General features: G+C 39.0%; 1 protein-coding gene and 1 long non-coding RNA gene across 3 annotated transcripts in view; one reads left to right on the top strand and one right to left on the bottom strand.

Moving 5' to 3' along the window:
* Positions 1–11,658, bottom strand: part of UBXN7 (UBX domain protein 7) — a 41,744-nt gene extending 30,086 nt beyond the window's left edge. Inside the window, exon 1 of the mRNA XM_008508886.2 lies at positions 11,524–11,658. Coding sequence (XP_008507108.2) covers positions 11,524–11,596 — 73 coding nt within the window. The 5' untranslated portion in view covers positions 11,597–11,658. The remainder of the gene's footprint in view (positions 1–11,523) is intronic.
* Positions 10,546–12,280, top strand: LOC139077026 (uncharacterized). Of its 2 annotated transcripts, none has more exons than XR_011529171.1 (3): positions 10,546–10,637; positions 11,399–11,920; positions 12,012–12,280. It is a non-coding gene; the product is annotated as an uncharacterized lncRNA (long non-coding RNA). The 2 variants fall into 2 exon arrangements; XR_011529172.1 differs by having other exon boundaries at positions 10,563–10,637; positions 11,370–11,920.
* Positions 12,281–23,382: the final 11,102 nt, after the last annotated feature.

The following is a 23,382-nucleotide window of genomic DNA, read 5'->3' as shown; positions in this document are numbered from 1 at the left end:
ATCTAGCTAACATCTGCATTTTAATTTCATTTTTTAGCCTCTGAGCATTCTTTACTTTCTTGTTAGCCCAATGATGCCTTTTGAAAAATTTTTTTAAATACACATTTTATTCAGGATTTTTTCTCAGCGGGAGGATTATTCATGATATTGCTCTAGTTTAGCCCTACTGCCACAAATGAAAGTGCTGACTCTACTCATAAAATCTCTCATTTGTTTTCTCTTTTCCACTACTATCTGTAAGGCTTTAAATCAAGCCCTTAATACTTCTTACCTGGACTACTACAAAAGACTCCTAACTGATCATTATTCTATCTTCTACTTTGCTGTTGAGGTTATGTTCCAAAATACAAGTCTGATAATATCCTCCACTGGCTTAAAATTCTTTAATGGCTGACACCTACAGTATAAATTCCAAAGTCCTTATGATCTGGAAACTCCTTTGTGATCAGGCCTCAGCTTCTCTCTCTGGCTTTGGCTCTCCTCTTCCCCATCTTACACAATTCAGTATAGTCATACTGAATTACACGCTTGCATGTCCTTATCCTCCTCATCTTCCCCTTCATCTAGTTCATGTATGCTCAAAAATCACCCTAAGTGTTATTCTGCCCATTTGTGGACACTACCTCCCCACTTCCATCCCTGTGATACTCTTCTATTATATAGACAGATAACACTACTAAGCAGTAAATGTTGGTTTACTTTCTGGCTCCTCCAAGAGCAGAAGCTTCTTTTGTCGTGGTATCCCCAGCACCCACTGCGGAGGTGTCCCACATACAAAACAGAGGAAGATTGGCACAGATGTTAGCTCAGGGCCAATGTTTCTCACCAAAAACAAAGGAAATCTCAAAACAAAAACAAATGCAACTTTTGGAGAGGAAGGAATTAAAATATCCCAATAGCCAACCTCATGTTAGGTAATCAAACTCAAACTCTTGGGGCAAAACCAGCACAAGTTTGATGAACAATTTCAAGACTCATGCTTCCATATTATTTCTCTCAAAACCTGAGGCTCTGTTCAGCTAATATTTTCACACTGTGTCCAATTATATCGTGTTGTATTCTTATACTTCTTAAATGATAGTCTAAAAGTTCAGTGTCTACTGTACTCTGCCATTTTAATTTACTTATCTACATAGCAGCTTCTGAAAGTTAAAAGGTTCCTAATAGGTAGACTACTCTGGCTGTTTGTTCTGGGAGACAGACGCATGAACTGTTACATTTGCCTCACAATGAACCCTAAACTAGCTTCTCAAGATATCTACTGATCTTTTTCTTCTCAGAGAATTAAATGGCTGAGTTCATAACATTTTGGCTCTTGTCTCTCTAGGTGCTCACATTGCACTAAAGCACCACAAAGAACATGCTGATGGGCAAGTGACACTCCCTTCTTCCATAACAGCAACCAATGTTGGCTGCTTTCATTCCTTTTGAAATTTATTTGTTCATAAGGAAATTCAACTTAAAAAGGACCACTACATACAAATAGTTGTTGTCATCCTTTCCACCACCCTCCAACTAACAGAACTCCAGTGCCACTGACAGGGGAACCATTTAGAGAATCTGCTGGTTCTGAAGTAAAATAAAAGATGCTATGAACATCAGGAAGACTTGTTAAGCCAATCCTCAGGCAAGCTGGCCTGTTAACAATACGGTCTGCCTGTCCCCAAAGTCTTTTCCTAACTGCCTCAATTTTTTTTCACTTTGTTTTATTATGATGCCTAAAATTGCTACCACTTAAGAGATTAATTTGGGGGGGAAAATCCTTTGTAAAGCCATAAACACTTACTGAAGAGTTAAGGATGTATCAATTATTTCACAATGTAAACTAACTCAATCATATTGCTTCCCCCCTAAAACTCAGTAACAATAAACTGAGGTGTCAGTAGCTTTAGCATCCCAAGTGCCTTTTGGGGCAGACACAAGAAAGGCCTAAATGAAGTGTCACATAGGAGGTAACTCAGAGCACCAAAACGACCCTGGCTATCTGGGAATAGAGACACTAAACAGTCGGAATGAAGGTATCAAAATTTTTCCTCTGGCCAGTCCTATACCCAGTGATGCAGAAAACACATATTTCATATTCCCTTCTGTTCTCAAGCTAATGGTATAGAAGAGACACTAAGAGCCCAGATACTACTGAGATAAACCTGAGTTTGAATCCTAATTTTGTCATTCACTAGTTGTGTGACACTGAGCTAGTCTCAGTTTCCTCAGTTATAAAATGGGGATATTACCAAGTTCATGAAATGCTTGTGTGGATTAAGAAAATTCACATTAAAGAACCTGGCACAGCTCCTTATTGACAAATAACTGGCTATTAATAAAAAGACTGTCCCAAGTTATATGGTACTCAAGCTATCCATCAATGACACATGAAAAATATTAGAAGTATGAAGTGTGAATATTTATATATAGCTCATGGAGAACGACATTTTGTCAGATAGTAAACAGGCAGAGTAAGACAGCGCACAGTTTTCTTTCCCTCCCTCATCTCATGCTATGAAAATGTTTCACTCACATTAAACACTCATCTTTTTTAAAAAGCAGAAGTACAATGAAGAAAGCAAAAAATACTACTCTAGAATAAAGTGAACGTTATAGATAAAGAATAAAATGATACATGAAAGGCATCTCCTCCAAAGAAATTTGTAACAACTAAGCAGTATTCCAGTGTGACTAGGGAGAAACATCTAGAGCTGATGTAGAGGCAATAAAAAAACTTTATAAAAGTATAGATAAGTATTCCAAAATTTCCAAGGTCCATGGGTCTATTGAACTATAGATTAAAATAGAATTTATTAAAAGAGATTCTACAGGGAATGACTTTAAGACACAAAAATAAAGCTACAATAAAGGAAATAACAACTGTGATATTTTGGGGGCAGATGGTGTCAACATTTGAGGTCCAGAATTGCCATCCTATCTATAATCCTCGCTTAACCATTTAATGCTGGAATCTAAGCTGTAGGCAGCATATCCTGGAGATGGCTCTTTAACATCTCTCTTGACAATGTAACAGATAACTTCCATCATTGGAGCTTATCAGGATAGTGACCTGTAAGAGCTTTCAAAAAAAGGGGCCTCTACATATGTAGATTTTTTAAAAGGAAGCACATGCTAAATCATGGCAAGACTGAATAAAGTAGTATTAGAGAGGGGCCCCAGAAGCAAAGTATACCAGTCACTTTCTTAAATAAAGCCAAATTATCTGAGACATCCGTGCTTGTATAATCAGTCATTCTTAGTGTATCACTTAGTGTATCATTTTAGAAACAGAGGATAACTGAAAGATAATTAAAGATTCCAACATAATAGAGGCTTTTAGTAATGTGACAGACTATTTTTGGTGTTTCATAACTAGGGGATGAGGGGGCACTACTGGCATTTAACAGAGAGAAGCCAGGGTTGCTATAGTAGGTTGAAAAACAGCCCTTCTCCCCCAAAGAATGCTCACACCTTCATTTCAGACTTCTGGTCTCCAGAACTGTGAGAAAATGTGTCTTAGGCCATGTGGTTTGTGGTAATTTGTTACAGCATCCACAAGAAACTAATACAAGTGCTACATCTTCTGCAACGGATGGAATAGTCCTACACAACAAAAACTGTCCTAGCCAAAATGGGAATAACACTGCCACTGGGCTAAACAGAGGAATATGAGGAAGTGAAGGTTAACTGAAAGGGCAGAGGAAAGGTAAGGGGGGCTAAATGATATAGGGGAAACAAACAGTGATAACAAGTTTAATCAAGTTACAAGTTTTACCTATATACTCAGAGGTAATAACAATTTTTGATGGGTGAGCTGTAAAAAATTTGAACTTCTATCTTACATTCAGAATAAAGAACATACCTTTTTTAAAAGTGGGGGGGCTAATAAAAACCTTACAGAGTTAAACTATCTGTAAACTTATTTAAACGAGCTCATTTTGAGGTCCAATATTATAGGTAGCAGCAGGACAGCTTAATCTAACCCAGTGTCTCAGTTTGTTCAGGCTGCTATAACAAAACACTAGAGAATGGGTGGCTTAAACAACAAACATCTATTCCTCACATTCTGGAGGCTCCAGCAGATCCAGTGTGTCGTACAGGCCTGCTTCCTGGTTCACAATCGTCTTCTCACTGTGTTCTCACACGGTGGAAGGGGCAAGAGCGCTCTCTGGTGTCTCTTTTTTAAGGACACTAATCCTATTCATGAGGGCTCCATCCTTGCAGCCTAATCACCTCCCAAAGGCCCCACACCATCACATTGGGGGTTAGGATTTCAACATGAATTTTGGCTGGGGAAGGGCAGGGGAGGCAACACTAATATTTAATCCATACTCTGTGGCAGGAGTCCCACTTGGTTTCTCACCATATGCACCCTTTTTATTTTTCCCTTATCACTTCTTTCTTCCATCTGTTTTAAGCTTGCTAATGGCACCAATGGGCATTATTTAACCCAGCTTGTGGCACACAATTTATCAGTGGCCATTTCCTTGCTGCTACATCTTAGTTCACACTCTCTCTCCATTAATGACTTGATATAGGAAATAGACCCAAACGTGTAATGCAGTCCATGTCTCCACCACAGCTGGAAGGAAGAAGCAAGAGATATTTCAAACTTGAGCAGTCCCTTATACCTAGTCTCTACACTACTTTCAGTGCCAAAAGAAGGATAGTCTCTTCACTACTATCAAGGAACCAAAATATAGCAGTCATAAAGATTTAAAACAAAGAAACATTCCCTCTATAGACCCAGAGGGACAGAGCACAGAAATGAGAGAGAAACAAAGAGGTTACTTTTTGGTTCTATATTTCCCCCAGAAATAACAAAGTAAGCTAGACTGTTCACCAAGGACATGGGAGTGGGTGATAGTTGCAAGAAATAGGTGAAAGTTTAACTATTGACCTCATCGGTCTTCCACTCTGGAGTTTTTAAGCGTTCAGGAATAGAAAACATTAAAAAAGAATTTGTACACAGAAAACTAAGTTTACTAAGTGCAAGAGAAATGAAATGATTAAGTTAGGGGATAGATAAACACAGCTAACTTTCGTCAGATCAACAAAAGGAAGCTATACCGAGGAAAGTAGTAATACAGTGGAAAATACTCAGGGCTTGGAGTAAAGACACCAGAGTTCTAGTCCCTGTTCTGCCATTACCTAGACCAGTGCTACTCAAACTGTGGTCCTCACACCAGCTATCTATTACCAGTCTACGAAAGATAAGAACAGAAACTCCAGTGTAAGTATTAGAAACTTTTATAGCAATTTGATAGAGTAATTTTATGTCTGTTGAATCTAATAATTAAAAGTTGGGGCTTGAAAGATTTATGGACAACAAATTATCATATGGAAAATGCCCAATATCAACAGTCATTAGTAAAATGTAAATTAAAACCAAATGCCATACCATCACACACCTACTAAAATGACTACAGAAAATTAAAAGTAATAAATGGGCAACTGGAACTCTCATACATTACTGATGGGAATGCAAAATGGTATAGTGACTTTGGAAAAGTCTGGTAATTTCCTAAAATTATACCTTTATCATATGCCCTAATAATCCCACTCCTAGCTATTTATCCAAGGGAAATGAAAACTTATATTCACACATTTGTACATCTGTATACTAACATTTTTAGCAGCTTTATTTATAATCTCCCAAACTGAAAACAACACTTATCCATTCACTTAATGAATGCATAAACAAACTGTAGTATGTCCATACAACGGTATACTATTCATCAATAAAAAGTAACTACTCATACTACAACGACATAAATGAACCTCAAAAGCAGTATGCTAAGTGAAAGAAGCCAGACTCAAAAGGCTACATACTCTGACTCTATTTACATGACATTCTGGAAAAGAAAAACAATAGTCAAAAAGATTAGGCTACAGGTGGGGGGAGGGGTTGACTACAGCAGGGCAGGAGAAATTTTCGTAGGATGATAGGAACTGTTTTGCATCTTAATTGTGGCTACACAATGGTATGCACTTATCAAAAGTCACAACTACACACTAAAAAGGGTAGATTTTACCATATGCAAATTACACTTCAATTTTTAAAAGAATCTGGGCTTACTTTTTTTTATGTGTTATTTTTATTTAGTTTTTCAAGCAATTATTTTTATTGTATTTTACAAAAGTAATGATCCATAAAGATTGGAAATTTTTTAAAAAAGGTCCTTTCCTACAAATAAGTTTAACAAGCACTGACCTAGACATAACCCTAAGTCATTTTACTTCAGGCCTTCAATTTCTTGTTTGATTAACTCAGAAATGGGTCAAGATGCTTTCTAAAATATCTTCCAGCCCTAACCAAAAAGACCTATGAATATTCAATGATTTCTGGTTTCCTAAAGTGTTTACATAATATTTGAGGTATTACTGTACTCCTGATGTTGGAAGTAGCATCACACTCTCCCTGGTTTTCCTCCTACATCTTTGGTTTCTCCCAAGTCTTCTCTGTACTTTTTTCTTTGCAGTCTGTCAGGCGTTAGTGTCCCTTCGGCTTTGTATCCTGGAGCCTTTTTTCTCACACTACACTCTCCCCTACAAGACGCCACCCACTTTTATAGCTTCAACTGCCATCAATATGACTCCTCAGATGTCACTCCTCTTTCTACACCTAAATACTCATTTGCTTATTGAACAGTTCCACTTGGAAGTCCCACACGCAGCAACTTTTCTAAAACTGAACTAATCATCTCCCCAAACCTCTTCTATTATCCATGCCTTCACAAACAGCACTATTACAGACCTAGATGTCCAAAACAGAATCCTAAGCTTCATCCTGACTCCTCTGACTTCTTCCCACATCTTTCAGAGTCCACTTCTCTGCCCACTAACTTATTTTAGGACACGAGTGTCTTTCTTGGACTAATTCAACAGTCTTCTATTGATCTCTGTGCCCACCTCTTCTCCACTATAGCCAAGCAGCTCTTTCTAAAAAACCAAAATGTGATTATATCACTCCTCTAATTAAAATTTCTCATTGACTCCCCACTACACTCAGAATAAAGCCAAGATTTCTTAACACGGGTTACAAGGCATTCCTAATCTGGCACCCACTTATCTCTTCAGCTGCATTTTTTTGCATCTCCCACCAGCTATGCTCTATCCATTTGGAATAATCATCAATTCCCTAAACCTGCTACCTCTCTTTTCTTATCTCTGTATACATATATGTCTGTCCCTCTCTCCTCCAGGCCTTTGCATATGTTCCTCCTGCCAGAAATATCTCCCTAGGTTTTAGCCAAGAAATTATTTCTTCTGGGAAGCCTTTCTTGACCTCCCTCTTTTGTGCCCCCCAAACAGCTCCTTACCCCTCTCCCACTGTATTACTACCTATTCATGTGTCTGTCTTCCTGTTAACCTTTAACCTTTAAGCTTTCTGAGGACAGACACCATGTCTTGCTCACCATAGTATCCTCAGGATCTGAACCATGCCTGGCAAAGAGTAGTCTATCAATAAATACTGAATTATCAGTAAGATTCCATTCACAATTCAAAATTTATTACTTCTTAAATATCTGCTCAAATATTATCACCTTTTGAAATAGTTCTTAAAATTCCATAAGAGTTTTCTTTTGATTTCTGGAACACTTGCAACTACCTTTCCTGACACAGAGAACTTAAACATATTTTAATACTAACCCAAAAGAAATGAACTGCAGAAAAGAATATAACCGGAGATTGGCCACAAAGCCAATACTACACACACGTTTCTAATTTCTATAACAAATATGCATTCATTCAACAACTTTAGAGAGAGATTAAACTAAGGTCTCTTCTACAACTGAGGTTCTATAATTTCATTAAGTACATGAATTCCTACTATGCACAAAACCTTATGGAATTCTATACGTACTAGCAACCTCTTGTACTCTCCTCAGCTTCCATTTTCTATTCCCTCACATTTTGTCCTTATGTTCTGATTGCCTGTTTATTTTTACCTTTTCTATAGTGTCTATGTATCCCTCATCCCATGAATTATTCTGATTATGTCTGTGCATTTTGTATATATGTGGCTGGATGTCAGCCCAAGTTGATGTTAACAGGATACTGCCACGGTTCAAAACATTTTAAAAAATTGTTCTTTTGGAACTACCTTCTGGTCCAGCAGCACATTCTTTCCTCATGTTTTGAGAACTGATATGACTCCTGAAAGCAGTCAGCCAGTCATTCAAAGCCATGTATGATGAATATCAAGGGAGATCAAACTTAATAATATTGTAAAATGTGGTAGACTATAAAGTAACAGGACTGGTTTTCTATGTAGCTTCAAATGATTTTTAATGGCATCAATGGTAAATGTAAACAGCTTCCCAATATGATTACCTCAAAGACCACCATTTCCCTTGGCTACTTGCTTATCAAAGAGATTGATCATGGAAAAAATATTTATGATGTAATGCTAATTGAAAATTTCAGAATTCTAAACTCCATATACCATGACGCACAATGTAAAAAAAAGAATAAAATTTAAAAATAAATATTTAAACAAGAATTGGAAGAAAATGTGAAATGAATAATATTGCTGTTGTGAGAGTGGATTAGTTTCTCCTTTTCTCAAAATTATTTCATGTAGTTGTGATATTGGCGTTTTGCTTTGTTTTGTTCTTTTGCTAAGGAAGATTTGTCCTGAGCTAACATCTGTTGTCAATCTTCCTCCTTCTGCTTGAGGAAGATTTGCCCTGTGCAAACATCTGTACCAATCTTCCTTCATTTTATGTGTGGGTCACCACCACAGCATGGCTACCAACAAGTGCTATAGGTTGGTCCCCAGAAACCAAACCTGGGCAATCAAAGTGGAACACACCAAACTTAACCACTAGGCCACAGGGCTGGCCCCTGTGATACCCTTTTAACAATTTTTTAAAAACTCAGTCATTACTTCATACTGACATAATATATATATAAAACAAGATTTGTTCTATTTAATGAGAAATAAGACTTAAAATTCTTTCAATTTTCTGTCCTACTTCTAAATGCCACAGGAAACGTAAGACTTGTATTTTTTAAAATGCATTGCTGGGGCAGGGCTGGGCTGGTGGCGTGGCAGTTAAGTTTGCACGTTCCGCTTTGGCAGCCTGGGGTTCGGCAGCCCGGGGTTTGCCAGTTCGGATGCCAGGTGCGGACATGGTACCACTGGGCAAGCAATGCTGTGGTAGGCGTCCCACATATAAAGTAGAGGAAGACGGGCACGGATGTTAGCTCAGGGCCAGTCTTCCTCAGCAAAAAGAGGAGGACTGGCGGCAAATGTTAGCTCAGGGCTAATCTTCCTCAAAAAAAAATTAAATAAATAAATAAAATAAAATAAAATAGCTGTATGTCTTCTCTCTAACCTCATTATTCAAAAAAAAAAAAGTATTGCTTTTACCAGAATGCTGAGCTTCCAGATAAGTAAAACCTTTTTGAAATCAGAGCACAAGCTCTTAAGGTCAGTTTAATTCATCCAGCAATGAATAAATATCAAATAGTACCTTTTTAATCATAAATACTACAATTTAAGAAATATGTAGACAGACCCCCAAATTTTTTTAAGATATGTGAAAAAGATTGAAGGGGCAAATCATGTGTTTCTAATAGTTAAACTATCAAAAAAAATTATTAATAGAAATTCATAATACATTAAGAAAAATCTAAGGTATTTTTCCCTTTTACAGACTTCTAGATACCACTGACTACTGAGGGTCTGCAACTTGATTCAGGAATAGAAAGCCCTGTAACTAGGAAACAAGCCATGCAGACTAATAGATAAAGGACAGAATTAAAGCAATTAAGTGAATCTCTTCATCTCACCACACTTTGGACTCTGACTATACCTAACAAAAATGTTGCATTGGAAAAAATAATGTGAGGTTAAAACAATCTGGGTTACTGAAGGGGTGGTAGTTAGCAGAAAAAACCGAAATTAAACAGGTGGCATTTTAAACCACCTCTAGAAAATCTAAAGAAAAGATTAATAATGATAATCACTTCTACATCTGACTCACTACAAAGACTTTTCCACGTAAAAATAAGTAGCAATATTAATTTATATACAGTTATTTTCTAATTTTCCTACTAATGATGCTGCTTAGACACTGGGAAATGCATCACACCTTTAATATAATAGTCCAAAAACAAAAGTTTTACAATATTAAGAAAAGTTATCATTCCATTCCTTGTCCCAATTTTATTACAAATTGTACTTTACCAACTTTGACATTTTGTTTCATGCCCACAAACTAGATACAGCATCAAACGTCTAGTTATCATTGCAGAGCAAAAAACAAAACTAGCTTTAATTACCAAACGGCAACGTGCATACAACCAGTAGTGGTAAAAACAATATAAAATTTTACTTAACCAGATCTTGCACGTCAAACTCTATGTACCTTATCAGTGGAAATGTCTCTGCATCTAACAAATTGCCAGATAAAGTACAGATCTGCTAAGGGAGGGAACTAACATTCTGACCTCCTTCCAAAATGACAAACTAGAACGGCAAAATTACACTCAAGCACATGGAGTACTCTTCTCTCAAATCACTCCACAGAGAACTTCATCATTTGCTCCGCCCTCTAATAACTCATGCAAAAAAAGTTCAGCACCATCAGAAACAAGACAGAGAGAATTCATAGAATGGCTTAGGGCCTTTCCTCCAGGCGGTAAGAGGATCTGCGTGTGCCCTTCGCAGGGGTCCAAAGGAAAAGAAAATCCGAGGGTTTAGGGGATACTGACACCCAGAAACTGATTTTCTCTCAAAGAAGTTTCTGCCGCCATCCCTATTTTATCAGCAGGAGGCCCCGGCGCCATCGTCTCGGTCTTTATGATTTTATTATGGGGAGGTGGGAAACGCCACCCAGGATTCCTCCAGGCCTTCTCTATTAAGGGGGGCGGGGGGTCCCCCCTTATTCTTCTCTTAAAAGCTCAGTCTTGAAGGTACTCCTCAGCACCCCCCCTTTCTGGCGGCCTATCCCCCGGGATCGGTAAAGGCGCTGTCGAACCCACCGGCCTCGCCGTTAAGGCGGGAGGGCCCGAACACGCCAGGGCCACAGCGATGGCTCCGAGGGGCCCAGAAAGGGGAAGGGCAGGCCAGGGACGGGGGGAGAATGACCTGGCCGAGGAAGAATGGAAAAAGGAGGCGAGGGGATGCACTGCACCCCAGGGCTGCACAGAGAGGAGGAGAAGATGATGGAGGAGGAGGAGGGCGGTGGCCCGGGTGCGGCCCCCAACCTCTCCCGCCCCCAGGTCCCCGGGCCGGCGGGGGCGGATGGGCTCGGCCCATTCCCCGGGGCTGGGCTGACAGGGGGTCGGGGGGGTCTCCCTCCACACTATGAGGAGACCGAGAACGAGGGTATGGGGTGCTTGGGGGGGCTGTCTCCCGCCTGAACCCGCAGACCCGACGCCGTCGTCGCCTCTTCCTCAGGAGGGAGGACGGGAGCTGTGGGTAAAGCCCGAGGGAGGAATGCATGAAGGTGAGGGGAAGCCCGGGGCGGACTGGCCGCCCGCTCCAGACCCCACTCTCCACCTTCCGGTAACCGCGTCTCTTACCGGTGATGGCGGTGAACTGCTGAATTAACCCCTTCAGCGCCGACGACGCCGCGGAGCCCCCGTGGGCAGCCATCTTACCGCCGCCGCCGCTGCCGCCGAACAACAACACAGACACACACGGACCGCCCTCCCCCACCTCGCCGCGCGGTCTGCGCAGGCTCATTGACCGCCCCCAAGCTCCGCCCCTCCCGCCCCGCCCCCCCGCCGCGGTTGGCGCAGGCGCACTTCTAGACAGGTCCAAGAGCGCTCTCTCTGCTCTCCGGGATGGCTGTTCGGTTGCTGGCGCCCGCCGCATCCTTCTTTGCAACCTCTGGTGCCCTCCTTTCCAAGCTCTAAGGCCAGTCTTGTAGACACGGTGTCGATTCCTGGTTTCCGAAGGAAGCTTCGGGCTCGGCAGGTAGTAGGCTTTTCGCGTCTTAGCTTCACAAGCTTTATTGCCAGACCCAAATGCAGATGACACGGGTTTTTTTCTTTTTTTTTTTTTGCAGCTCCACAGCCCTCTGCTGGATTTCGTGCAGCTCCCATCAAAGTACTAATCCTACATCATTGCACTGAAGCGACTTTCGCACCTGCTCCCCAACCTTTAAACTAATTGCTTAGCTAACCTAGTGCAGCGACCCATCCAACAGAAGTAAAGACCAAATCCCTTCCTGCCAATAAAGCGCTGGGCGCAGAGTCTGACACATAGTAGGTTTTAACAAACGATTGTTCAGTCCGCTTTCCTTCAATAAATTTGTCAACTCGTGTCTCCCCTCAAGGTCTCACTTAATTTCCTCACCTATAAAACGAGGAGGTGTCATTTATGTAAAAAAAAAAAGTTTATATGTATGTACAGTAGAGGAAAGGAATGTATACAAAGGGCACTGGATAGTTGTCCTCAGAACGATAACGATTACCCCTAGAGAGGTGAGAAATAAGGGGGGTAGTGAGAGGGAGGATGGTGAAGGGAAACTTTGAGGAATTTTTTATCCTTTATGTTTAAACTAAGATAATATTAGTATGTTACTTATATAATTTTAAGTATTTTTTTAAACAATTATGGGGTGCTCTCATGCACTCAAATCTGATGATCTCCCACCTTGAGAATAAAGTTAAAGAAACTCAGTTTAGGTTCTAGCCTCCCACTTCCCACCTCCTACTCACATATTTTGCATCTACATAGGAAAATGACCCAATAAAAGATGGGATGAGTCATCTGGAAAATTGACCCACCCTAAGAGTTGATAAATGTGCTACTGGGGTGAATCAGGAAATAACCAAGTAGGGGCCAGCTCTGTGGCCTAGTGGTTAAGTTTGGTGCCCACTGCTTCGCTGGCCTGGGTTTAGTTCCCAGGCATGAACCTACACCACTTGTTGTTGGCCATGCTGTGGCAGCACCCCATGTACACAATAGAGGAAGATTGGCACAGATGTTAGCTCAGGGCAAATCTTCCTCAGCAAAAAGAAAGAAAGAAAGAACCAAGTCAAATCAAGGTAACTATGGGGTTATAGTTTCAGGAAGATATGATTGGTGTGTAAGAAAGCAGACTCCTGGTCAAGAATACTGTCAGTTAAATGACAAAGATTGGTCCTGGCACCACCTCCTAGGTTGCTGCAGTTCTCTGGCTGAGATGAAGAAGCCCAGGGACCACTCATGGATTTGGGAAGCTATTTGGTTCACAATGACAGAGAGATGCAAAAAAGGAGGGCAAAACCAGAGCAAGAAACAGTGTGACCTCTTCCTTCCTAAAGGCCTTAATCCTGAAGACTGTGTCACTACAGGCAACCATGCAAAACTGGGCTCCAAATAAAATGCTATAACACCATTGACTACAAAAACTAGATGTGGTTATTACTGCACCTCCACTAAATGGAGAGGCTAACAATGAGATCTGTAGGTTTATTTCCAAGGTCTTAGAATTCATATAGAGTGATGTGATGTTTATTTTAATCTTATGAAAAAGTGGTAAAGATTGTGGCATCCACAACTCTGGAAAAGATCTGGTAGAAATTTTAAAATAAGCTAAAAGAAAATGAGGCATGGCCAGCTCTGATGGCCTAGTGGTTAAAGTTCAGCACGCTCCTCTTCGGTGGTCCAGGTTCAGTTCCTGGTGCAGAAGCACACTGCTCATCTGGGAGTGGCCATGCTGTGGCAATGGCTCACATAATAAAAAGGGGGTTGGGCAGGGGAAGATTGGTAACAGATGTTAGCTCAAGGTGACTCTTCGCCACCAAAAAAAAAAAGAAGAAAGAAAGAAAATGAGGCAGGAAATAATACAACCTTGAAAAGCTTTTTTGAATTATTAAAGAATATGAAAGATCTTTAGAATAACAAGAAAATATGTTTAGATACATCCCCCAAATCATGGAAAATTATGTTTTTTAGAAAACACGGGTTATCCTCAGAAAAGAAATTAAACTGCAAAAATATTATACATTGAATAATGGAAAGTTAAAGTTTTAGATGACGAAGAGTAAACATCTCAAAGCTAGACATGAGTTACTATTTGAACTATTTCTCCAAATTACACTAGGCTTTTGTTTTTAATTTTAGGTCTGGTTTTAAGACTCCTTGTGTCAAAACAATTTGTAACATATTACTATAATTTAAGGTAAAACAGAGTAAATGAACTAGAAGGTATCTTCAAGATAATCTGATTCAACACTTGTATTTTACCATGACTCTCCTGAGATTCAGAGAGTTTGAGAGAGTTGTTCAACATCACACAACAGTAGGGTAGAGCCTGGAATCCAAATGCCTTGAACCCTAGGTAAACGTACTATACTTTGATTGTAAATTAAAATGGCAATATTTCTTTTGTTTAAAAAACAGATAATTAGATAATATAGTTTTTAAAAAAATCCAACTATATGCTATTGCCACAAGACATATCTCAAACATAAGGATAAAGAAAATTTGAAGGGAAAAGTAAAAAAGATATACAGAGGTGGTATTAAGGAATTGAAAGCTCGAGTGGCTATATTAATTTCGACAAAATAGACTTTAAAGCAAAACGTATCATTAGAGATAAAGAGGGTCACTATAATAAGGATAACAAAAAGAACAAATCACCAGGAAGATAAAATAATTCTAAATCCATTTGCACCTAATAATATGGTCTGAAGTGTATATGAAGAAATTTGACAAATATTCAATTATACCGCCCCCTTCTCTCAGGCAAAAGCAGTAAAGATATGGAAAGTACTCATTCTATTCAAGCACATGTGGAACAAAATAAAAACTGGCCACAAAGCAAGTCTCAACAAATGTCAAAGAATCATTATAATATAGAAAATATTCTCTAAATACAAAGCAGTTATATTAGAAATTAGTTTAAAAAGAATAACTTTAAAAAGGACTCATATACTTGGAAAGTTAAAAGCAATCTTCTCAATAACTCAGGGACCAAAGACAAAATTAAAATAGTATATCATTCAGGGTCCCAACAGGTAACAGATAGTCACTCAAAATGATTTATAAAGGAACAAATTTTAAATGTGTGGGTAGGACATATGGGAATCAAGGGACAGTGGAGGATCTGGGAGTAGCCACTGTGGAACAGTCGCAGCCTCTAGGTCCAAAGGGACAAGGAGAGAGCGGAGTTACTGGAATCCCAGAAGAGAGCAAATCTATTTGTAGAGCAGGCCACCTTTCAAGAAGCAGTGACCTTCTGTAAAGGGATGTAACCAGCCTGAGGCAATCGCACAGAGAGGAGACCAAGGAAATTAATACCCTGACCTCACTCTCCTCCTTCTCTTCTATCTCCTGCCAGGAATCCCCACTGGCAGTACCCAACCAGAAGCAGAGGGCACAGCAGCCCATTGATGTAGTCTGTACAGGCAGCCTATGCGGCAGAGAGCAGGGTGGAGAGAAGAGGCAGTGAGCAGGTCTGGAGGGGCAAAGGGAAGTTGATAGGCACAAATGGAAAGTAGAAAATATTTAAAACTGAATGGTCTTGGAAATATGTATCAAAACTTGTGTATGCAGTTTTAACAGTACCTTAAGGAAAAATATGTTATCTTAAATGGTTATCTTAGAGAAGACTAGAAAATAAGGAGCTCAACATCTAATCAAGAAGTTAATAAAGAAATAGCAGAGTAAACTGAGCAAAATTTGAAGGGGAAAATGCAGAAATCAATGAAAGAAAACAAAATACAAAAGAGAGGATTCATGAAACCAAAAGCTGGTTCTCTGAAATTACAAGTAAAATTTAAATCCTTTGACAAATTAGATTAACAACAACAACAAAAAAGACAAACAATATTAAGAATGAAAAAAGGAACATAGCAGACACAGCAGTGATTTTAAAAATAAAAGAATATTATGAACAATTTTATGCCAATGAATTAGGAAATAGATAAATGGAAGTTTCCTGGAAAATGTAATTTACCAAAACTGACTCAACTATGAGTAGACTTATGATGATTAGTGAAACTGAATACAGCACACAAATAAGCAGACCCAGATGATTTTACAGGTGATTTTTACCAAAAAAAAATAAGAAATAGATGATCCCAAACTTATACAAATTATTTCTGAGAAAGAAAGGGGACAAATAGCTCCTCCTGTGAGGCTAGCGTGACCTTAACATCAAAACCAAACAAAACAGTAAATGAAAGCTCAGCCTCACTTAAAGTTACCGAAACAAAAATATTAAACTAAACCAAAATTTAGAAATCCAGACACACACATACATGTGTACATATATACATGTATATATTTATTTTTAATTGGATTTATCTCAGGAATGCAAGCATAATTTTACAATAGAAAGATCTTTCAATGTAATTCATAATAGTAGAACAAATTAAATCAGAGAAACCATTTGATTCACTTGACCAGATACATAAAAATCAATACTCCTTCACAAAACCACCACCACCACCACAACAAACTCTTAATGATCTAGGTACAGAAAGATTTTTCCTTAACCTAATAAAGTATATTTACCAAAAACAGAGTAAACAGCACTGTACTTAGTAATAAAACATTTAAAGTCAGGAACAAGATAAGTATGCACTCTATCACTATTTCTATTCAGCAATATACTAGAAGTCCTAGCCTTAGCAGTAAGACAAGAAAGAATATATAAAAGAATTTTAAAAGAAGGAAAAAATATTATTATAGACTATGTGATTATTTACATAGAAAATCTAAGAGAACCAACAGACAAATTTTAGAACCAATAAAAGAGTTCAGGTACATTTCTGGATATAAAACCAATATATGTATTTTAAAACTGTATTCCTAAACATGAGCAGGAAATAGTTTGTTTAAAAATGTCCCAATAACAACTAAAAATGTAAAGTACTTAAGCATAGATTTAACAAAAATGTACAAGCTCTTATGAAGAAAATGATAAAACTTTGATAGGCGTTAAATGAAGACATCTACTATGTTCATGTATGAGGAGACTCAGTATTATAGAGATGCCAGTTTCTTTACATTAATGAATAAAGTCAATATAATTCCAATCGAAATCCCACAATGTTTCTCAAGTATTTTAATAAGATGATTTTAAAATTCAAGAACAAAGGATCAACAATAGTCAAGACACTTTTGAAGTAGAAGAACGAGGTGGAAGTTTTGCCCTACTAGATATCAAGAATTATTATACAGGTATAATAACTAAGGCTGTGTGGTATTGGTGGGGGATAGACAAATAGAGTACAGAATAGAGTCCAGAAACAGACACAAACATCTATAGACACTGACAGAAGTGATGTTACAAATCAGGGGAGGAACAGATGGACTAACCAATCAATGGCCCAGGGACCAAATAAAACTGGATCCCAACCCCTTACCAGATACATGTTTTAATTTTATTTTTAAATTAGATTTATTAAAAATTTTAAATAAGAGTAGCAAAATTTTATAACTTTCAGAAGAGAATATAGGGGCTTATCCTGACGGCTCCAGGTAGAAATGCTTTGCACAACTTAAGGAAGGGATGCTGCGAACTTTGTGCTCCAGGGGGCGCCATTCACGTAGAACACAAGGTGATTGGAAAGCCCTGAAATTGTGTATGACGCAAGTCCTGCTCAAGGATGGGAAAGACTTCTTAAAGAAGACATGAAATCACAATCCATAAAGGCAAAGGTAATAAATTTGACTACATTAAAATTAGAAATGCCTGTAACGTAAGGGCTGAGACTGGGATTTGAACCCAAATAAAAATGAACCAACGAAAGGGTTGAGGAGTGGTGTGCACAGCAACTATAAAAAGGAAATCCAAAGGATAAAAATATCTGTTATTTTTTTCAGCCTCTTTCAGGCGGGCCCAGTATTATTGCCACCAAAAAGGTAATATTACATTGTGGGACCAGCATTCAGTTGTTTAGGATATTGTGGATATCAGAAAACCCCAAGTCAGCTGGCTTAAATAAGAAGAAGAATTAGGGCAGGCTCTGTGCCCAGTACCACAGGGCCCCAGCTCTGCTTCTCTCTGGACTTTCCTTCATCTGTCTGAGCTTTGTCCTAAGCTGGTAGCAAAATAGCTGCAACAGTTCCAAGCATCGCATTCAGATACAGTAACATCCAGATGAAGAAGAGCCAATTTATCGCTTCTGCCAGGTCTTCTTTTTTTTTTAATCGAGAAAGGAAACATTTTCTAGAAGTCCCTTGGGAGACTTTCCTTCAAAATTCATCGGTCTAAACTGAGTCACTATTCTCTTCCTAATAAAGGGATGCCTGCCAAGCGATGTGAGATAAACATAACTGGTTGAGTAAAGCATATGGCTTTGTGGAGGAAGATGGATACTTCCCTAGAGTCTGGTGCTTTTAGGAAGAAAGGGGGAGGGGAATGGATGTTAACCAGGCAATCAACAGAATTTGCTCCATTCATAAAGCTTCACTCTGAGCGTGATGAAATATCCCTCCACTTCCCTTCCTTCTGATTCTCCCGTTACCCAGAATCCTTCTGAGTGATTTAATTTTTCCAGGTTCCTTGATACCAGGAAAGTGGTGTAAGAGTATGTGGGTCACTGGAAACTTACATCTCCCAATATGAGATTTAAAAGTTGGTATTTCCTTTGGGTTTTGCTATTTCCAGGATGTTATATAAATGGAATTATACAGGATGTACCCTTTAGAGTCTATTTCTTGCACTTAGCATAATGCATTTAAGGTTCATCCTTGTTGTTATATGTATCAGTATTTCATTCCTTTTTATTGCTGAGTAGGATTCCACTGTAAGGATGTACCACAGTCTGTTTATCCCTTCACCAGTTGAAGGACATTTGGGTTGTTTCCAGATAGGGGCAATTATGAGTAAAGCTGCTATAAACTCATGTATAAGTTTTTGTGTGAACATAAGTTTTCATGTCTCTTGGGAAAATACCTAGCTGTAGAATTTTGGGGTCATATGGTGAATATATGTTTCACTTTATAAGAAGCTGATAAACTGTCCAGGGATTTTTAGATTTCAATATTGAGAAGATGTCTGGCAATCATCACCTTAACTGAATGATCAAACTTAATATTACTAAGAATAGGACAACCTGATATTCTATATTCCTAATGTGATGTGTTAGGAGGTACACAGCATCACTTATGACATATTCTTGGCAAAATTGTTACCCTGAATCTAATCCAGTTTCTAGGCCTAATTTCTAGACTACAAGAAATAGGAGATCAAGAAACAAGTTAAAGGACACTGTGAGGAAGTGCTCAGGCAAATCAAGTATATGGCTATTCACAAGATAACTGTCTTGGTCTATTCAAAGTGTCAATGTCAGGGCCGGCCTGGTGGCATAATGGTTAAGTTTGCACACTCTGCTTTGGCAGCCTGGGGCCCACAAGTTTGGATCCCAGGCATGGACCTACATACCACTCATCAAGCTATGCTATGGTGGCTTCCCACATACAAAAATAGAGGAAGATTGGCACAGATGTTAGCTCAGGACCAATCTTCCTCACAAAAAAAATAGTCAATGTCATGAGTGGGTGAGGGGAGGTTGGGAGGGTGGGAAGGCAGGGGATTTGTAGGCGGGGGGATTGTTGTAGAAGAAAAGAGAGTAAAAAGACATTACAACCAAATGCAATGCCTTGATTGGATCCTAGTTGTAAAAAAAACAAGAACAAAAAACAGCTATAAAAGACATTTTTGGGGAAACTGAAAATTTTAATATGGACCCAATAAAGAAATTATTAATTTTCTTAGATGTGATAATGACATTGTGGTTATGAAAAGTGTTCTTATTTCTCAGAGATGCATTCCAACGTGTTTAGGGATAAAATATCACGATGCCTGCAACTTTCTTTTAAATGCTTCAGCAAATTAAAAAATATATAAAATAGCTATGATAAAATGTTAACAACTGTTGAATCTAGGTAGTAGTATATAGGTATTCATTACACTCTTCTTTCAACTTTTCTGTATGTTTGAAACTTGTATAAAATAGCTGAAAAAATTTTAATTATTGTATTTTTCATTTCTGTAAATTCTATTTATATTTCAAATCTGGCTTAGTTATTTTTTAAAAACTATTTTTTTGTTCCTTGCAGATACTTTCAAGCTAGTATTTTATTTCTTTAAATATGATAATCATAGCTATTTTTTCCTGCTTTTTTCTCCCCAAATCCCCCCAATATATAGATGTATATTTTTTTAGTTGTGGGTCCTTCTAGCTGTGGCATATGGGACGCCGCCTCACCGTGGCCTGAAGAGTGGTGCCATGTCCACGCCCAGAATCCAAACCAGCGAAACTCTGGGCTGCGAAGGTGGAGCCTGCGAACTTAACCACTCGACCACAGGGCTGGCCCCCAATCATGGCTATTTTTTAATCCATGTCTGATAATTCTAATATCTAAAGTCTTTTCATATCTGTTCATTCTGTTTATTGTTTATACCTCTTCTCATATACGGTGCCTGGATTTTTGTGTGTGTGCTTATTTTATTTTTTTACTGTAAGGTACTTATTTTTTGCAAAATTATTTATGGGAATTTTTTGAGGTCTAAGATGAAGGGGCATTTTTCTAGAGGGGATTTACCTTTGTTCCTGCCAACCATTTAGGGGCACTACTATACTGGGACCAATTTAAACTAAATTCATAACGTGAGGCCTTCTCAACCACACAGCTGATATGAATTTGGGCTGCAAGTCAACCTGTGAGAGCTGGCCTGGGGCTACAGCTTCTCAGGGACAGCCCCCACTCTCCATTACCCATCATGAAGGCGAACTTCCATGCAGCCCCATGGAGACAGGATTATTTATTCCTAGTTTTCTCTCCCTTACCAGAGGGGTCCTAGTGTTATGGATAATGTTTCATACTACATTCCTTTTATGGACTGAATTGTGTCCCCCTCCATGCCAAATTCATACGTTGAAGCTCTAACCCTTAATACATCAGAATGTGCCTGAATTTGGAGATAGGGCCTTTAAAGAGGTGATCAAATTAAAATGAGGCCGCTAAGGTGGGCCATAATCCAATCTGGCTGGTGTTTTGTAAGGAGAGGAAACGTGGACACAAAGGAGACACCAGGGATGCTCATCACAGACTGAAGACCATGTGAGGATGCAAGGAAAAAGCAGCCATCTCCAAGACAAGGAGAGAGACCTCAGAATTAAACCAGAACTGCCAACACCTTGGTCTTTGACTTCTACCCTCCAGAACTGTGAGACAATAAATTTCTGTTGTTTAAGCTGCCAAGTCTGTGGTATTTTGTTATGGCAGCCCAAGTGGAATAAATACAACTCCCCACTTTATGTGGCCCTGGCCTTTGACTTCTTTACTCCACATCCCAAGGGGCTATACAATTGTGATCCAAGTTTGTCAGATTTGGCATTTGCCCTCAAAGAAAGGAGACTTCAGCACTCCCTTTTCCTCTTTGAGATCTACTCTCTGTTTGACTTTGGCCCAACAATTTCTTACTATCATTTGTCAGCTCTCCAATGGTTTTAAGCAGTTTTGTTTGTTTTTAAAATACAGTAGCCTCCCCTTATCCACAGTTTTGCTTTCCCCAGTTCGAAAATATTAAGTGGAGAATTCCAGAAATAAATAATTCATAAGTTTTAAATTGCATGCCCTTCTGAGTAGCATGATAAAATCTCACACCATCCTGCTCCATCCCGCCTGGGACGTGAATCTTCCCTTTGTCCAGATATCCATGCTGCATACGCTACCTGCCCGTTAGTCACTTAGTAGCCGTCTTACTTATCAGATCGACTGACATGGTATTGCAGTGCTTGTGTTCAAGCAACCCTTAGTTTACTTAATAATGGCCCCAAAGCACAAGAGTAGCAATGCTGGCAATTCAGATATGCTAAAGAAAAGCCACAAAGTGCTTCCCATTATGTGAAAGGTGAAAATTCTTGACTTAATAAGAGAAGAAAAAAAATCATATGCTAAGGTTTCTAAGATCTATGGTAACTTTTATTAGAGTATATTGTTATAGTTGTTCTATTTTATTATTAGTTATTGTTCTTAAACTCTTACTCTGCCTAATTTATAAATCAAACTTTATCGCAGGTACATATGTGTAGGAAAAAAACATAGGATATATAAGGTTCAGTACTATCCACTGTTTCAGACATCCACTGGGGGTCTTGGAACATATCCCCCATGGATAAGGGGAGACTACTGCAGTGTCCAGCATTTTTAGTTGTTTTTTGTGGGACAGTCTATCCAAATACCTCCCTCTACAGATCAGCTCTGCTGAAGCTGCAGCTCTAGTGTGGTGAGGAGTTAATGTACTAAAGACAACAACAGTCCCAATAGTGGAAGACTTCAGAAAGAAAGAGGGAGGGCCGTCGAAGAGGGGAGAAGAGGAAAGGAGTGAAGGAGGCAAGTGGAGTAAGAGGGAAGGGAGAGAGTGAGAGAAAAGGAGACTAAGAGAGAGGGAGAGGGAAATTGGGGTAGAGAGAGAAAGAGAAATAGAAGGGAAAAGGTCAAGAAATAACAGATCAGACATGGGAGATGAAGAGGAGGAAAGAGTGAAGGACACCCTCAAGTCTTCAAGCACAGGAAAGGAGAGAAGGGTGGCGCTATCAAGAAGTCTAGGAAAAAAGTGAATTTTCAGAGAATGACCATGAGTCTTGTTTAGAGTGATAGTGAGAAAAATCAAAAAGTAAGAAAGGAATAACATTTTCAGTCAAATGAGAGTTTCCATATAGTAAGTATAAATCTTAGTGCGGGAACTCATGTAACAAGAAATGTAATTTTATTTTTCCATAACTCAATTTAACTTTTATTATTTCCAGACCAGGGAATCTTTATGTAGTCTAGGAGTCAGGTAGTCATCAATTAATCTTCCAAATCTATCGACCCTCATCCTGAGGTTGTTTTGTTGTTGTTATTGCTAACCACCCTGAGGCCTAAGATTTGAAATTCAAAAGCTAAGAATTAACTCTTTTTCTTTATCCTGCTTTCTACTATGTCTGGCATTAGTTAGGAATGGTTTTGGTTGTCAATAACAGAAACTTGAATACCAGTGACTTAAATAATAGAGAATTGTTTCTCTTACATCACAAGATGTCCAGGGGTAGGCAGGCTGGCACTGGTTCAGTGAAGTCATGGCTGATAACTCTTGGCCTTTTGCTCATGTTTGCAAGATAGCTTATGCAGCTCCAGCCACCACACCCACATTTGAGGTAGGAAGAAAGATGAAAGGCAAAGGAAAAACTTTCCCAGAAACCCCCAGTAGATTTCTGCATTTTTATCATTGGCCATGATTGTGTTTTAGGGCATAATTGCAAAGAAAATTACTTCTCATCCAAAAGTCCATGAGCTTCATGATGATGAGACCTGGCTGTTTGTCCCAAATTAGATTCCACAGGACAGGGACTCCCTTTTACAGAGCAGCTCAGGGCCACATTCCTGATACTATCTGTAGAGGTTTTACAAAATATCAAGGAGTGACATCAGAAACATGGTGGAGT

This window comes from Equus przewalskii, chromosome 18, assembly GCF_037783145.1.
Source record: "Equus przewalskii isolate Varuska chromosome 18, EquPr2, whole genome shotgun sequence".
Lineage (NCBI taxonomy): Eukaryota > Metazoa > Chordata > Mammalia > Perissodactyla > Equidae > Equus > Equus przewalskii.
The sequence above is the reverse complement of the archived record's forward strand: the minus strand, read 5'-3'. Positions and strand labels throughout refer to the sequence as shown.